General features: G+C 39.6%; 1 protein-coding gene across 1 annotated transcript in view; it reads right to left on the bottom strand.

Annotated features, from left to right (window-relative positions):
* Nucleotides 1-15,235, bottom strand: part of MCCC1 (methylcrotonyl-CoA carboxylase subunit 1) — a 102,812-nt gene that overhangs the window by 55,614 nt on the left and 31,963 nt on the right. Inside the window, exon 8 of the mRNA XM_053565256.1 lies at nucleotides 4,805-4,916. Within this exon, the coding sequence (XP_053421231.1) occupies nucleotides 4,805-4,916 (112 nt within the window). The remainder of the gene's footprint in view (nucleotides 1-4,804; nucleotides 4,917-15,235) is intronic.

Below are 15,235 nucleotides of genomic sequence, written 5' to 3'. Positions count from 1 at the left end.
TTTTTGTTGCATTTGTCATTGTTGTTTAGCAGGCCTAGGCTGGGTTTGAGCCTGCCAGCCCTGGTGTATGTGGCCGGTGCCCTAACCACTGTGTTACAGGTGCTGAGCCAGTTTTTCTACTTTTAGTAGAGACAGGGTCTCACTTTTTGCTCAGGCTGGTCTTGAACCCATGAGCTCAAGGTATCCACCCACTTTGGCCTCCCAGAGTGCTAGGATTATAGGCGTGAGCCACTGTGCCTGGCCAAAAAAATGTTCTTCTTTTTTTTATTTTTTTACATGTACATGTGTTTATTAGGTTTCCATTTATTTATTTATATATTTATATAGAAATATATATTTATTTATATTTATATAGAAATATATATTTATGTAGAAATATATATTTATTTATATATTTATGTAGAAATATATATTTATTATATATTTATGTAGAAATATATATTATTTATATATTTATGTAGAAATATATCTCTATTTATATATTTATATAGAAATATATATTTATTTATATTTATATAGAAATATATATTTATTTATATATTTATGTAGAAATATATATTTATTATATATTTATGTAGAAATATATATTATTTATATATTTATGTAGAAATATATCTTTATTTATATATTTATATAGAAATATATATTTATTTATATATTTATATTTATATATTTTCACAAATTTAAAAAGGCTTAAAATTTAATAACAATAACAATGTTTAAGGACTAGAAACAAAAACCTCGTAAAGAACGAATGAACAGGGCAGTGCCTGTGGCTCAACAGAGTAGGGAGCCGGCCCCATATGCCAGAGGTGGCGGGTTCAAACCCAGACCCAGCCAAAAACTGCAAAAAAGAAAAAAAAAAAAAGAACGAATGAACATAAATACATTCAGAAAAGGAATCAGACAATTGCTACATCGAAATATTAAGCAATAATAATAATAATGCAAAGAAAGTAACATTCACATTGTCAAATAACAGTATGTCTATTATAGACCACTTTGACTCTGAGATTCAGTATGGAGTCATCAGTTAACTTTTTCTTATTTTTTTTTAAATATCAAAAAACAGACAACTAATATTTATAAATAAAAGTAAAAGATAATTTCTAAAAACAGATCATGCCAAATCTTATAGACAATAGAAAAAGAAGAAATACTTCAAAATCATACTACTTGATCTGGGTACACCTGATATTAAAATTGGAGAAAATATATTATTATAAAGGGGAAATTACCAACATATGTCACTTATAAATGAGGATGCAAAAAAATGCATCCTCAAATGTTTTTTAATAAATGTAGTATAGCCTAAGTGTACAGTGTTTACAAAGTCTACAGCAGTGTGTAGTAACATCCTAGGCCTTCACATTCACTCACCACTCACTCACTCCCCAGAGCTTCCAGTCCTGTGAGCCCCATTCATGGAAAATGCTCTATATAAGTATACCATTTTTTTATGTTTCATATCCTATTTTTACCAAGTTTTTTACTATCTTTCTATGTTTAGATACACAAATACTTATTATTGTGTTACAATTACCTACAGTACTCAGTACAGGAACATGCTGTACAAGTTTGTAGCCTGGGAGTAATAGGCTATCTTATATCACAGCCTACACATATAGTAGGCTATCCCATCTATGTGTGTGTAAGTCCATTGTGTGATGGCCACAAATGATGACATCGCCTAGCAAAATGCATTTCTCAGAACTTATCCCCATACACCATAGTTGAATAGTTCTGCCTATAATTTCTATGAACTGCAGCTATTGCTCAGCATAATTACATATCTTTGTCCCCTGTACCTACATGACAACTTTCATAACTATGTGTTCATTTAAAATTATATGTATCAATATGAAAATATTCCACAATCCCCACTTTGTTTGAGGGTGACAGACAAATCAGTGTCATGTATCTAATGATTATCTTGGAATAATGAGAAACCTTGAGATTCTAAGTTAACAAGAAAGGTTCATAAAAAGAAATCTTACAAGTAAATAGACAAAGTTTATAACATTTATTTTTATTTTTTATTTTTTGAGACACAGTCTCACTCTGTCACCCTGCCTTGACTGCTGTGGGGTCATCATAGCTCACAGCAACCTCAAACACTTGGACTCAAGCAATTCTCCTGCCTCAGCCTCCAGAGTAGCTGGGACTACAGGCATATACCACCACATCTGGCTAGTCTTTTTCTATTTTTAGTAGGGATGAGGTCTCATTCTTGCTCAGCATGGTCTTGAACTCCTCTGAGCTCAAGCAATCCAACTGTGTTAGCTTCCCAGAGTGCTAGGATTGATTTACAGCTGTGAGCCACCCCTTGCCAGTTTTCAACATTTTTCAATTGTGCTTCACAGATATACATTTAAGTAAGCAGTGCTTGAAAATAAGGCTTTACCGCCATTATTGTTGACATTTACATAGAAATTTAATTCTATTATATTTAAAACAGTACACGAATAATGTACTGTCTAGCGAGAAACCTCAGATCCCTGCCTTTTTATAAATATGCATAGAAAGAAAACACGTGCATTATCTTGGACAAGAACCCATGGCAGTAGCAGGTTCCAAAGAAATGTAAATTTAAAAATAGGGCATTGTCTGTTGCTCAGTGGGTACAGCGCTAACCCCATATACTGAGGGTGGTGGGTTCGAACCCAGCCCCTGACAGCTAAAATAGCACTGATAACGGCAACAAAAATAGATGGGCGTTATGGTGGGCAGCTATAGTCCCAGCTACTCAGGAGGTTGAGGCAAGGGAATCGCTTAAGCCCAAGAGTTGGAGGTTGCTGTGAGCTGTGATGCCACAGCACTCTACTGAGGGCAATAAAGTGAGACTCTGTTTCAAAAAAAAAAAAAAATTAAAAATATATAGTTGTGGCCAGGTATAGTGGCTCACGCCTGAAATCCTAGCACTTGGGAGATTGAGGTGGGTGGATTGTTGGAGCTCACAGGTTCGAGAACAGCCTGAACCAGAGCGAGACCCCATCTATAAAAATAGCCAGACGTTGTGGTGGGCACCTGTAGTCCCAACTACTTGGGAGGCTGAGGCAAGAGAATCACTTAAGCCCAAGAGTTTGAGGTTGCTGTTAGCTATGATGCCATGGCACTCTACCCAGGGTGACAAAGTGAGACTCTATCTCAATAAATAAATAAATAAAAATACATAGTTGTAATAGAAGGCCTTGCCTCAGATGATAAACTAAACCAATTAAAAGGAAGGCTCAAAGAGATGTAAATAATCAATATTAAAGAAAAAGAAAGAACTGCTGAACAAGCAACTCTCTTTTCTTTACAATACGACCATTAATGCAAGAAGATGACTAACATGTTTCAGGAGTATCTGAAATAGTAATTAAAACAAAAGAATCTTGGGCAGTGCCTGTGGCTCAAAGGAGTAGGGCGCTGGCCCCATATGCTGGAAGTGGCGGGTTCAAACCCAGCCCCAGCCAAAAACTACAAAAAAAAATCTTCTCCATAAAAAATACATTTCATTAATCAGATCATTTCATTTCTGTAATTAATTACAATTAAAATGTGCATTGAAACCTCATTATAAGAGGTAAGTTACTCACTGTAAGTCAGATACTTAAAAGACAGTAGATTTTCCCAGATTCTATCCAGAAGGAACACGGCTCTATTGTGTCTATACCAAGAGCATCAATCCCCCACCTCATCTCCAACAGTCTAGGAGGTCTTTCCATTATACTACTATCGGGAACCAGTTGTTCAGCAGGACTTGGGAGATGGGATACACCAGCTTCACAGATTTCTGACTTGAAAATCTGAGCAAATAAAGTTTACATTACAGTTGGGCCTTGAACTGCAAAGAGTCCACTCATGCAGATTTTCTGCCTATGCCACCTCTGAGACAGCAAGACCAACCAACCCCTCTTCTGTGTTCTCAGCCTATTCAAGGGGAAGATGATGAGGATGATCTAGTTCCACTTAATATATTTTCTCTTCCTTATAATTTTCTTAACCATTTCCTTCTTTCTAGCTTACTTTATTATAGGAATACAGTATGTAATACACACAACATACATGTACAAAATGTGTCAGTTGACTATGTTATTGAGAAGGATTCTGGTCAACCATAGGCTATTAGTAATTAAGTTTTTGGGCAAACAACAGATAAATAATTTTTTTAATTTTTTGAGACAGTCTTACTTATCTCCCTTGGCGTCACAGTTAACAGCAATCTCAAATTCTTGGGCTCAAGCGATTCTCTTGGCTCAGCCTCCCAAGTAGCTGGGACTACAGACACCTGCCAAAACACCTGGCTATTTTTAAAGACAAGGTCTTGCACTGGCTCAGACTGGTCTCAAACCTGTGACCTCAGGCAATCCACCCGCCTCAACCTCCCAGAGTGCTGAGATTACAGGTGTAAGCCACTGCGCCTGGCCAAATTCTTTTATTTATTTATTTATCCATGGGACAGAATCTCTGTTGTCCAGGCTATAGTGTCATAGTGTCAGCCTAGTTCACAGCAACCTCAAACTCCTGGGTTCAAGTCATCTTTCTATCTCAGCCTCCTGAGTTGTTGGGACCACAGATGCCCACCACAACACCTGGCTAATTGTTTCTATTTTTCATAGGGACAGGGTCTCACTCTTACTCAGGCTGGTCTTGAACTCCTGAGCTCAAACAATCCCCCTGCCTTGGCCTCCCGGAGGGCTGGGATTATAAGCGTGATCTACTGCACTGACTTCAAGGGGGAGTTGCTGTGCCAAACTCTTGCCTTGTTCAAGAGTCAACTGTATGGAGATGCTCGTAAATTTCTTTACAAAGTCCTTACCGCTGGGGCCTCCTCAATGATCTTCTGGTGTCGCCTCTGCACACTACAGTCTCTTTCAAACAAATACACAGTATTGCCATGGTGATCACCAAACACCTGGACTTCTACATGCCTATTTAAAAGTAAACATACATGTTAATATAATGCACTTTGTTAGGGTGATAAATAATCACATTCATTGTACAAACTGTTAGCCACAATAATCAAGATCCTTCCATGTTTATTTTCTTTAAGTAAAATTTGATATTTTCACTTCAAAATAGAGATTGTGGATTTAGAAACAGAACTATAGTTTACATGAATTCAGTGAAAAAGGTTTGCTTAATGCTTTGTAAGACAAGCATTAAGGAGGAAAAATGTAAGCATTAAGGAGGAATGACTGGCAAAGAAAAGACAGAAAATATGGGAGACTCAAAGTAAATCACAAAAAGTACAAATGTCTGGGCAGCGCCTGTGGCTCAAAGGAGTAGGGCACTGGCCCCATATGCTGGAGGTGATGGGTTCAAACCCAGCCCTGCCCAAAAAATGCAAAAAAAAAAAAAAAAAAGTACAAATGTCAAGGAAAAGATTAATAAATTTGACTATATCAAAATTACAAACTATAGTCACATTTCAGGTATTGTCAAAAAGTCAATGAAAACTTTTTTATGACCTTTTTTAAAAACAGCTCCTACAGTAAGATTGTATGAAGTATGGAAGCCTGCAGTTAAAATGGCTCATTATGAAAAGGGTTAAGAAATAAAATAACTGGCTTGGCACCTGTAGCTCAGCAGCTAGGGCACCAGGCACATACACCAGAACTGGTGGGTTGAAATCCAGCCGGGGCCTGCCAAACAACAATGACAGCTACAACCAAAAAAATACCCAGGCGTTGTGGCAGGTGCCTGTAGTCCCAGCTACTTGGGAGGTTGAGGCAAGAGAATCACTTAAGCCCAAGAGTTTGAGGTTGCTGTGAGCTGTGACACCGCTGCACTCTACTCAGGGCTCAAAAAAAAACAAAGAAAGAAATTAACATGAATTATTATTATTTTAAAATCATACCAGCATTAAATATAAAAGAAACCCCCAAAATTACTTCATTATTTAGTACAAAACAGTAAAATTAAGAGAAATCATATTAAGAGTTAATACACATAACACTTGTGAAAAATAAAGCTAATATAGACCATTCGGTGAGCATGAAAGTATTCTTCTCAGTAAGTTTATTTTGCTGTACTCACACTATAGTTCCTCACTTATTTACCACGTCACTTATTTACCACCATAACATAGAAATTAGTGATCAGCAAATACTTTTTTTCTGTTGATTTTTAAAATAAAAACTAGCGAGGGAGGCGGAGCAAGATGGCGGCCGAGTAACAGCTTCCTTGCATCTGGGCACCGTGAGTCTGGGGAGATAGGACTCCGGGCATCTCTGGCTGGTGGGATCTGCCTATCATCACCCCTGTGAGGATACAGGGAGTCAGCAAGAGACTTCTAGACCCCAAGAGGAGGACTAAAACAGTGGAAAAACGGCAAGTGGTCGCGTGTGTTCAATCCGTCTAAACCCGCCCGCAACTTCCACAGGCACGAGAACTTAAAGAGCAAGAGGAAGTGAAAGGAAAATTAGGGCAAGGAAACAGATAAAAGAAATCACTCATGAGGAAGAATCAGCAGAAAACTCCAGGCAACATAGAGAACCAGTCCAGAACAACCCCGCCAAGGGACCATGAGGTAGCTACTGCAGAGGATTCCACCTATACAGAAATGTTAGGAATGACAGAAAGGGAATTTAGAATACACATGTTGAAAACAATGAAAGAAATGATGAAGACAATGAAGGAAACTGCTAATAAAGTGGAAAATAACCAAAAGGAAATCCAAAAACAGAATCAAATAAGAGATGACGATATGAAGCATATAAAAAGGATATAGGAGAGCTAAAGGAACTGAAACAGTCAATTAGGGAACTTAAAGATGCAATGGAAAGTATCAGCAACAGGTTAGACCATGCAGAAGAAAGAATTTCAGAGGTAGAAGACAAAGTTTTTGAGATAACTCAGATAGTAAAAGAGGCAGAAAAGAAGAGAGAGAAAGCAGAACGTTCACTGTCAAAATTATGGGACTTTATGAAGCGTTCCAACATACGAGTTATAGGAATTCCAGAAGGGGAAGAAGAATGCCCCAGAGGAATGGAAGCCATACTAGAGAATATTATAAAAGAAAATTTCCCAAATATCACCAAAGATTCTCACACACTGCTTTCAGAGGGATATCGGACCCCAGGTCGCCTCAACTCTAACCGAGCTTCTCCAAGACACATTGTGATGAAACTGTCCAAAGTCAAGACAAAAGAAAAGATTCTGCAAGCTGCCAGGAGTAAGCGCCAGTTGACCTACAGGGGCAAATCCATCAGAGTGACCACAGACTTCTCTAATGAAACTTTCCAAGCAAGAAGACAATGGTCATCTACCTTTAATCTACTTAAACAGAACAATTTCCAGCCCAGAATTCTGTACCCTGCTAAGCTAAGCTTCAAAATTGATGGAGAAATCAAATCATTTCCGGATATACAAACATTGAGGAAATTCGCCACAACAAGACCAGCTCTACAGGAAATACTTCAACCTGTTCTGTACACTGACCACCACAATGGATCAGCAGCAAAGTAAGAACTCAGAAATTAAACGACAGAACCTAACCTCCACACTGATGCAAAAGATAAAACTAAGCAATGGATTCTCACAAAATAAGATGATTAGAATACTACCACACTTATCAATTATCTCAATAAATGTTAATGGCTTGACTTCCCCACTGAAGAGACGTAGATTGGCTGACTGGATTAAAAAACACAAGCCATCCATTTGCTGTCTGCAAGAAACACACCTGGCTTCAAAAGACAAATTAAAGCTCCGAGTCAAGGGTTGGAAGACAATTTTTCAGGCAAATGGAATTCAGAAGAAAAGAGGAGTTGCAATCTTATTTTCAGATACATGTGGATTTAAAGCAACTAAAGTCAAAAAAGACAAAGATGGTCACTTTATATTGGTCAAGGGAAAAATACAACAAGAAGACATTTCAATTCTAAATATTTATGCACCCAATTTAAATGCTCCCAGATTGTTGAAACAGACCTTACTCAGTCTGAGCAATATGATATCTGAGAATACCATCATAACAGGGGACTTTAACACTCCTCTTACAGAGCTGGACAGATCCTCTAAACAGAAATTAAACAAAGATATAAGAGATTTAAATGAGACCCTAGAACAACTGTGCTTGATAGATGGATATAGAACACTCCACCCCAAAGATAAAGAATATACATTCTTCTCATCACCCCATGGAACATTCTCCAAAATTGATCATATCCTGGGACACAAAACAAATATCAACAGAATCAAAAGAATTGAAATTTTACCTTGTATCTTCTCAGACCATAAGGCACTAAAGGTGGAACTCAACTCTAACAAAAATGCTCGACCCCACCCAAAGGCATGGAAATTAAACAATCTTCTGTTGAATAACAGATGGGTGCAGGAAGAAATAAAACAGGAAATCATTAACTTCCTTGAGCATAACAACAATGAAGACACAAGCTACCAAAACCTGTGGGATACTGCAAAAACAGTTTTGAGAGGAAAATTCATTGCTTTAGTTGCCTACATTCGAAAAACAGAAAGAGAGCGCATCAACAATCCCACAAGAGATCTTATGGAATTGGAAAAAGAAGAACAATCTAAGCCTAAACTCAGTAGAAGAAAAGAAACATCCAAAATCAAATCAGAGATCGATGAAATTGAAAACAAAAGAATCATTCAGAAAATTAATGAAACAAGGAATTGGTTTTTTGAAAAAGTAAATAAAATAGATAAACCATTGGCTAGACTAACGAGGAATAGAAAAGTAAAATCTCTAGTAACCTCAATCAGAAATGATATAGGGGAAATAACAACGGATCCCACAGGGATACAAGAGATCATCTCTGAATACTACCAGAAACTCTATGCCCAGAAATTTGACAATGTGAAGGAAATGGATAAATATTTGGAATCACACCCTCTCCCTAGACTCAGCCAGCAAGAAATAGAGCTCCTGAACAGACCAATTTCAAGCACTGAGATTAAAGAAACAATAAAAAATCTTCCAACCAAAAAATGCCCTGGTCCAGATGGCTTCACTCCAGAATTCTATCAAACCTTCAAGGAAGAGCTTATTCCTGTACTGCAGAAATTATTCCAAAAAATTGAGGAAGGACTCTTCCCCCAACACATTCTATGAAGCAAACATCACCCTGATACCAAAACCAGGAAAAGACCCAAACAAAAAGGAGAATTTCAGACCAATCTCACTCATGAATATAGATGCAAAAATTCTCAACAAAATCCTAGCCAATAGATTACAGCTTATCATCAAAAAAGTCATTCATCATGATCAAGTAGGCTTCATGCCAGGGATGCAAGGCTGGTTTAACATACGCAAGTCCATAAATGTTATCCACCATATTAACAGAGGCAAAAATAAAGATCACATGATCCTCTCAATAGATGCAGAAAAAGCATTTGATAAAATCCAGCATCCTTTTCTAATTAGAACACTGAAGAGTATAGGCATAGGTGGCACATATCTAAAACTGATTGAAGCTATCTATGACAAACCCACAGCCAATATTTTACTGAATGGAGTAAAACTGAAAGCTTTTCCTCTTAGAACTGGAACCAGAGAAGGTTGTCCTCTGTCACCTTTACTATTCAACATAGTGCTGGAAGTTCTAGCCAATACAATTAGGCAAGACAAGGAAATAAAGGGAATCCAAATGGGAGCAGAGGAGGTCAAACTCTCCCTCTTTGCTGACGACATGATCTTATACTTAGAGAACCCCAAAGACTCAACCACAAGACTCCTAGAAGTCAGCAAAAAATACAGTAATGGATTCTGGATGATGGCGGACAGGACAGATGTGTAGCCCACCTCTCCCAAGCCACCAGGTGAGAGGAAAGGCGGTCTGGACCTTCCCTGTGTGTGGATTATTGGAGTGGACAGACAGCTGGAGACGCCCAGCAAACTGGCGGTTTGCTATATATGAGGGGTAATTTAAAAATCACAGACTCTGTTGTAGAGATTTATCCCTGCTCGGCCGTTCCGGCCAGCAGGTCCCTCCCCCATGGAGGTCAGCAGCTTGTAAATGCTGACAAAATCCAATTGACAAGTAATTAATCCTGAACTGAGGGAGGCATCCGAAAGGAGAGCCACTCAAAACCACAGGGAGCTGGGCAAACTGTTGGACAATTGAAGGGAAGGGATTCTGCCTGGGAAACAGACATTTTGAACTACTCAAGAGGGCGGGCACCTTTCCCCCAGGTGTTGGAGGGGGCTGGCGGTTCAGGCTGCCAGCGAACTGGCAGACGCCCATCCAAAACTCTGAACCATAAAACTCAGAATAAATCCCCTGAGCGCTTGAACCACGGGAACAGCTTGAAGCCTAGGACCCGGCTTTGGCTTCTGGAGCCACGGGGCAACTGAAGCCATGGCCCGGCTTTGGCTGCTGAAGCCCTGGGCACCAGCTACAGGAGATACAGCACGAACTCAGCACCAGTCCCCTTATGGCCGATTGCAGTCGCCAGTTTGCGGGGGAAACTGGGAGCAGAGTGGAGGGACATAGGAAGCGTGGACACCTGCACTGAGTGGGAGGGTTGGTCGCAAGTGCTGTCCAGAGGAGAACAGCTGAGGTTGCACAATTCTTAGGCGACAAACTTTTACAGAAACTCCAAAATGGCGATCGGCCATCGAAGGTGGTTACCATGGTAATGGTATGAACTGTAAACCAGGTATAAGTCTCGAAACCACTCACAGCGCCACCTGGTGTCCAGAAAGTATATTGCAGTATGAATATATTCCTACAAAAGTTGATCCCTACAGCAGACATATAGACATCTATAGGTATATTTCTACCACAAGAATATTTTTGCAGTTGGTGCCTTTTTGTTTTGTTTTGTTTTTGGTTTTCGTGGGGTTTTTTTTTGTTTTTTTTTTTGCTGTTGTTTTCTTTTTGTCTGATTTTTCCTCACCATTTTCTTAGAGGAGATTTCGATAATTTTTTATTATTACATTTTATATAGATATATTTTTATTTCTATGTCTTCTAATTTTAATTTCTTCTTTCTTCTCACTTAACATTCCTTCTAACACCACTTTTTCTCTCTTTTTTTTCCTTTCTTTCAATTATTTTACGATTATCACTATTTTTATTGCAGTTGTTCTTATATTGCTGTTGTCGTGGCTATGTGTTTCTGTCTGTCTCTGTATCTATGGGCCCATGTGCCTGGTAACCTTTGTATCTGTTTATTTGTTCATTTGGTCTCAATGAGCTTGGTGTTACGACCTGTAACCCTGAGCTCCTAACACCCCCCTCCACTCTCACTCTGTGATCTGGAGACCTGCCCCCTCAGGAGTCCAGATTCTTGGGTGAACTCTCAAGAGGTGTAGACAGGACCTGGACTGCAGCTGACCAGTGCTGACTCTGTAGCAAAGGAGCGAGAAGACAACGGTTGGCTGAGAGGGAATTACACTGGAGCAGTGGTGCCCCGAGGTGCAGAGCAACAGCCGTCTTCAGCAATAACAAGGCCCACCCCCAGATATCCCATAGCCTCTCCTCCTGTCTTCCTGGGCAACCAGATGAGGCCGAGCATCTTCTCAGATGGCAACCACCATAAAATAGACCTGGGACTGAAACACAGGCCCCGTGAGTAAAGGGTTTTCCTGAGACGGTACCAACCTGGGTGGAACACGGGCACTAGAAAACACACCGGCAGAGCCGGGAAACTCCTAGGGTGGGGCTGATCCAGAGAACTGCTCTACTGAGCCTAAGACGCACCTGGCCCTTAGGGGATCACCAGCCTATAGACAAAGGAGGCCAAGAGGCTACAGCCAACAATTGATCGTGCTGCAAATACAAACCCACAGGACTAAAGACAGGGCCTGAGACACAGGTTCTGGGAACTCAAATCAGCCTCTCCTCTGCAGAGCAATCTGGCAAGGTCAGAAACAAACTTCCACAGGGTTGTTCCCTTCACCCAGTAACATAAATTAAGGATGGGGCTAGAACTGAGTGAACACCTCCAGCCTCCATCAAGTGCCCGAGGTTGACAGGCCACACCACTCCCTAATGGATAAAGACAGAGAATAGCAGCCTACTCGAGCAGACACAGACTACCCTGTGACTTAGGCAGGTGCAAACCCCTGGAGTAACTGCTTACTGCAGACAACTGACTGGGTCACAGCCCTGTGGGGCTAGCAGAGACTGGGTGCTGAAAGGTGGGGAAGGAGGCATCAATCTTCCCAGACTGATCTATTTACTGGTGGCTCTTCCTGACTCCATGCAGCACTGGAGCAAGCCATTTTAGAAGAGTCACCAGACCCTTGTGACCCAGTTCCCAGGGACCTCTTGAACTCTCCCACCCGAGGCAGCTGCTGACTGAGACAATTGACTTGGACCTTTTGAACTGAGTCACTCACCTGGGGACTATCCAGGTGGTGCCCTGGGTGTGTGGTTGTAGGAAGGTTTGATTTTCCTTTTCCATTTGTTGCCTGTGGTGGGTGGGGTGACTTAATTGCTGGTATTTCTCCACAGTTGAGACTTCAACCCAGAGTAACTGTTTCACTAGGGTCACATAGAAACCAGCTGAAAACAAGTCAGAACCACTTAGCCCCTCTACACCAAACAGGGCCCCAGTTTCTGAGGCCACAGCACTGTAGGGGTCCTCAACAAAACACCAGAGGAAAATCAAAGGGAGTAAAACAATCATGGGGTGGAATTGGCGGAATAACTCTGGTAACATAAATAACCAGAATAGATCAACGCCCCCAAGGAATGATACGGCAGATGTAATTGAAGATCCCATTCACAAACAACTGGCTGAGATATCAGAAATGGAATTCAGAATTTGGATGGCAAACAAGATTAACAAAATGGAATTAGGAATTCGTGGAGAAATTCAAAAGCCGTCTCAAGAATTTAACGAATTTAAAGACAAAACCATGAAAGACTTAGACACACTGAAACAAGAATGTGCAGCCTTCAAAGATATGAAAAATACAGTGGAATCCCTTAGCAACAGAATGGACCAAGCAGAAGAAAGGATCTCCGACATCGAAGATAAAGCTTTAGAACGCTCCCAAACTCTCAAAGAGGAAGAGAAATGGAGAGCAAAAATGGATCACTCACTCAGAGAGCTCTGGGATAACTCGAAAAAGGCAAATATCCATCTCATAGGAATTCCTGAAACAGATGAAGTGGCCTCACTGGGCGCAGAGGCACTTCTGCATGAAATTATGAAAGAGAATTTTCTAGACATGCCTAGAGAACCTGAAATTCAGATAGCAGATAGCTTCAGAACCCCAGCACAACTCAACCCCAATAAGACACCCCCCACGCATATCATAATTAACTTCACTAAAGTTAATATGAAGGAGAAAATTCTCAAAGCAGCCAGGCGAAAGAAATCTATTACCTTCAAAGGGAAGAACATTAGAATGACTGCAGATCTCTCTGCTGAAACTTTTCAAGCCAGAAGAGGGTGGTCATCAACGTTTAATCTCCTCAAGCAAAATAACTTTCAACCCCGGATCTTGTACCCAGCTAAACTGCGTTTCATTTATGACAGAGAAATTAAATACTTTAATGACATACATATGCTAAAGAAATTTGCCATAACTAAACCAGCTCTTCAGGATATTCTCAGACCTATCCTCCATAATAACCAACCCAATCCTCTACTACAAAAGTAATCTCACTCAGAAACTTCTCATCAAACTCTAACTTCCACAATGGCAAAAGGATTAAAAATGCCCACTGGACCTTCAAAAAACTCAATACCCCAAATTTCACCAAACTTATCAATGCTTTCCATTAATGTGAATGGCTTAAACTGCCCTCTAAAGAGACATAGGTTAGCTGACTGGATACAAAAACTCAGGCCAGACAATTGTTGCATACAAGAGTCACATCTTAACTTAAAAGACAAATACAGACTCAGGGTGAAAGGATGGTCATCCATATTTCAGGCAAATGGTAACCAGAAAAAAGCAGGAGTTGCAATTTTATTTGCGGACACAATAGGCTTTAAACCAACAAAAGTAAGGAAGGATAAAAATGGTCACTTCATATTTGTTAAGGGTAAGACTCAATATGATGAGATTTCAATTATTAATATCTATACACCCAACCAGAATGCACCTCAATTTATAAGAGAAACTCTAACAGACATGAGCAACTTGATTTCCTCCAACTCTATAATAGTCGGAGATTTTAACACTCCTTTGGCAGTGCTGGATCGATCCTCCAACAAAAAGCTGAGTAAAGAAATTCTAGATTTAAATCTAACCATCCAGCATTTAGATTTAGCAAACATCTACAGAACATTTCATCCCAACAAAACTGAATACACATACTTCTCATCAGCCCAAGGAACTTACTCCAGAATTGATCACATCTTAGGTCACAAGTCTAACCTCAGCAAATTTAAAGGAACAGAAATTATTCCATGCATCTGCTCGGACTATCATGGAATAAAACTTGAGATGAGTAACAACAGGAATCTGCATACACATACAAAAACATGGAAGTTAAATAACCTTATGCTGAATGATAGCTGGCTCAGAGATGAGAGCAAGAAGGAAATTGCCAAATTTCTGGAACAAAACGACAATGAAGACACAAACTATCAGAACCTCTGGGACACAGCAAAGGCAGTTCTAAGAGGGAAATTTATAGCACTGCAAGCCTTCCTCAGGAGAACAGAAAAAGAGGAAGTAAGTAACTTAATGGGACATCTCAAGAGACTGGAAATGGAAGAACAATCCAACCCCAAATCCAGTAAAAGAAAAGAAATAACCAAAATCAGAGCAGAACTAAATGAAATTGAAAACAAAAGAATAATACAACAGATCAATAAATCAAAAAGCTGGTTTTTTGAAAAGGTCAACAAAATAGATAAACCTTTGGCCAACCTAATCAGGAAAAAAAGAGTAAAATCTCTAATCTCATCAATCAGAAATAACAAAGATGAAATAACAACAGACTCCTCAGAAATCAAAAAAATCCTTAACGAATATTACAAGAAACTATACTCTCAGAAATACGAAAATGTGAAGGAAATCGACTGTTACTTGGAAGCATGTCACCTTCCAAGACTTAATCAAAAACAAGTGGAAATGTTGAACAGGCCCATATCAAGTTCAGAAATATCATCAACCATACAAAATCTGCCCAAAAAGAAAAGCCCGGGACCAGATGGTTTCACGTCAGAATTCTACCAAACCTTTAAAGAGGAATTAGTACCTATACTACTCAACCTGTTCCAAAAGGTAGAAAAAGAAGGAAGACTACCCAACACATTCTATGAAGCAAACATCACCCTGACCCCCAAACCAGGAAAAGACTCAACAAGA

Source organism: Nycticebus coucang, chromosome 16, assembly GCF_027406575.1.
Source record: "Nycticebus coucang isolate mNycCou1 chromosome 16, mNycCou1.pri, whole genome shotgun sequence".
Taxonomy (NCBI): Eukaryota; Metazoa; Chordata; class Mammalia; order Primates; family Lorisidae; genus Nycticebus; species Nycticebus coucang.
The sequence above is the reverse complement of the archived record's forward strand: the minus strand, read 5'-3'. Positions and strand labels throughout refer to the sequence as shown.